General features: G+C 52.1%; 1 protein-coding gene across 1 annotated transcript; it reads right to left on the bottom strand.

Moving 5' to 3' along the window:
- Nucleotides 1–376: 376 nt before the first annotated feature.
- Nucleotides 377–2779, bottom strand: MAP10 (microtubule associated protein 10). Its single transcript, XM_054396810.1, has one exon. It carries the CDS (start codon nt 2777–2779, stop codon nt 377–379), a length of 2403 nt encoding a protein of 800 aa, XP_054252785.1.
- Nucleotides 2780–3136: the final 357 nt, after the last annotated feature.

Genomic DNA, 3136 nt, shown 5'->3' with positions numbered 1-3136 from the left:
TTCATGAGGAATAAAAACTTCATTTAGGAATGTATTTTGTACTTGGCTGTTTCTGTAGGATACTATTACTTCTACTCTTGGGCACTGACTGCATTTGCTGCTTCTGTCTTCATGTCTGCATTCAACAGTATGTTTCTTGTGCCGTTTGGATTACTTTTGTATTAAGATACTGAGACTGAAGTTATGCTGTAGGTACCAATTAAGAGCCATTTCTTAGAGATTCAAATAGTATTTTATTTTAAAAACCTCTTAAGTAAATTCACTGACATATTCAATGTGCATGATAAAGCCTTACATTGTCTATATTGCAGATAAATACAAAAGGCCTTACAAAGTTTAACTATTGTATCTTAATACAGATAGTGAAAACTTGTAATTACATCGTGTATCCTGGCAGCTTGCTCATTACAAGTTCGCTGATGTCTTTGTATTGATTAGGAACACAGAGTTTTCCTGGAAAATTATCCTCTATGTCTGACATACTGTTTTCTAGGATGCTAAGTTCAGAATCAGGCATGTTAGATGGCACGTAAGAGCTAACTCGAGTTACTGACTGGCTTTTTTCTCCAGAGGTCTGCCCCTTTCCTATATTCAGATCAGATTCTGAGCTAACTTGTTTGCTTCTCAGTGCAGATACTTCTTTAATGTGCTGATCACCCTTGTTATCATCCTTACTGATTTGTTGGGCTTCCTGCTCTTCATCTAATAATGACGACTCCATTTGGGCAAGATTAAGTGAATCAACTGATTCACCACTAGTTCTCTGGCTGAAGTCATGATTTCTCTTCTGAGACTGTCCTGGAAATGAAGCTGAAGAAGCTGGCAGAAGACCTGAGGCATTTTCAGATCTTTGACTCATCTTTGAAATTCTGGACCTGTTGGATTCCAGTTCTGTACCTGACCGATCCTGCTTTTGGCTTTCAAGCCACAGAGGTTCAGGACTGCTGTCAGGAGCTTCTGAGTCTCTGCCCATATGCTCAGCACTGGTGAAATCTTCTGAATAAACCGTGTTCTCAGGACTAGCAACAAAGTCATCTGAGTATATGAATTCAGAGTCATTTTCAATACTCCTGCTGGGGCTCGGTTTACAATCACTTGCAACAGACACATCATCACACTCTGTGGTTTTACGATGGATTGAGTGTATTGCTTCCTCATTACTTCCCTGTGCATCAGCATCTGACGGGAAAACTTCTGGGAGTTGGGTTTTTGCAGACTTTTCCTTTCTAGCAAATTTTAATACACTTTTTTCCATTAAGGGAGCTGTAGTTACTTTGCATGGACCTCCCTGGCTTGCAATTTCATTGTCCTTCAATAGATTTGCAGTAGCCCATTTCTGCAAGTCAGGGGACACATCTCTCACTGAAATATACTCTGGGAGAACATCATTTTGTAACAAAGTCTCAACAGTTTTATGAAACTGATTATTCTTCTTTGAACTGTTTCCCCTGCTACAATGCCTGGAAGAAACCACATGCTGTTCTCCAGCATTTCTGAGCATTTTTCTTTTGGATAAAGCGCTTCTGTCCTTCAGCACCTCCATTTGCTTTTTTCTGTACTGCTCTCTCCTTTCATGAATTTCCAGCTTACCAGGGTTGGTCTGCTGCAGGCGCAGCCTCAGTGTATTTGTCAGTCCATACAACAATTTCTTTCTGGGAGGTCTGTTCTCCTTAGTTTTGCAGTTCCTTTCAGTCCCTGTCTCTCCCTGGGGTACAGCTTTCTTAGGTCCTTTCCCAGGCCGAAAAGACCCTGGTGAGGTGTCATTTTGTTGGTCTTGCTTTATTTGAGGGTTGGCAGCTTCAGTGCTCCCAGGAGGTTTCATGGGTACCTGTGCAGACTTGAAGGCAGAGGAGTGGCCAGGGTGGGAAGGCTGTGAGGCCATGCCACCACTCCCTGGGGCCTGGTAGATCCACTCATGGTTGGGGTGGGCAGCAACAGGCATAAGGCAGTGGGTGAGCACTGACAGCTCTGCCAGCAAGGCATTGAGTAGTGGCAGCTGCCCCAGTGTGTGGTGGAGCCGTTGAGGGCTGGTAGGGTGTAGCAATGAGTGCCCAGCACTAGGACGAGGTGGGCTCTCACCCTTGTCTTTGTCCTGCGGTCTCCAGGCCTTGATATGCTCCCATTGCCCTGTGGCTGCAGCTGCTGGTGGCAGATGGGGCTCTGCTGCCTCGCGACTGTAATAGAGCATAGGAGGGCAAAAGATGTTGCCTTCCAGATCCTCATCCTCCTCCTCGGCCCTTGGTTCAGGGGATGAGGCAGGCGGCGTGGCAGCGCGGGGGCTTTCAGTGCTCGGCGGCGGCGACTCCTCCCTCCCCTGCAAGTTCGTAAGACGGTAGCCCAAGACCAGCTCCCCAACGGGGCGTCCCGCACCGTCCCGCAGCGGGAAACGACCGCGGCGGCCGCAGGAGGCAGGCGCCTCGGGCTGCTGCAACAGCTGGGCGGCGGCGGGGGCCAAAGAGACGTCACAGCTGCCCAGGAGACGGGGAGGGCCCGGGGCCAGCTCGACTGGGAACGCCAGGAGCAAGGCACAGAGCGGCCGGCGGCAGAGCGCTGCGCAGAGCGAGCTCCGGCGCCAGCGAAAGAGGCAGCGTTTGCCGCGGCCGAAGGGGAAGGCCCGACCCGGCCGCAGTGGCGGCGCGGCGGCGGCGGGGTGTAATAGGAGGGTGGGGAAGTCCAAGAGACGCAGCGCCACGGCCGGGCGCATTGTAGGACCCGGCGCCGCCACCAGCACCTCTTCCACCAACAGCTCCAGCGCGAACAGCCCCTCGATGGCCGCCATGGCGACCTCCCGCCTCCGATCTCGCGAGAAGGGTGTGATGAGGCGTGCAGGCGGCGGAGGCTCTCTCGCGAGAGGAATGTCGCCCAAGACGTTGCTGGTGCCGCCCTTGGCGGTGCTCCTTTGCAAAGCGACCCGGGGCGTGCGGCCCGGGCCGGGTGAACCTTGGCGTCCTGAGTCAGCCACGGAGACACTACCCACTACTCCCTGCATTGCAGGCGTGGGACGGCCCCAGGGATTCTGAGGGGCTACCTAGCTCCTGGTCCTGCGGGTGGGGAGATGTGCTTGGCTCCCATGCCTCCTGAGTGCCCCCAGCGGCAGCCATCTTGCGGCCTGCCCTGGCAGAGGTGGCAGGCTGGG

The sequence above is a fragment of the Indicator indicator genome, chromosome 2 (genome assembly GCF_027791375.1).
Source record: "Indicator indicator isolate 239-I01 chromosome 2, UM_Iind_1.1, whole genome shotgun sequence".
Classification (NCBI taxonomy): Eukaryota; Metazoa; Chordata; class Aves; order Piciformes; family Indicatoridae; genus Indicator; species Indicator indicator.
Note: the sequence above shows the minus strand (reverse complement) of the source record. Positions and strands in the feature narration are given on the sequence as shown.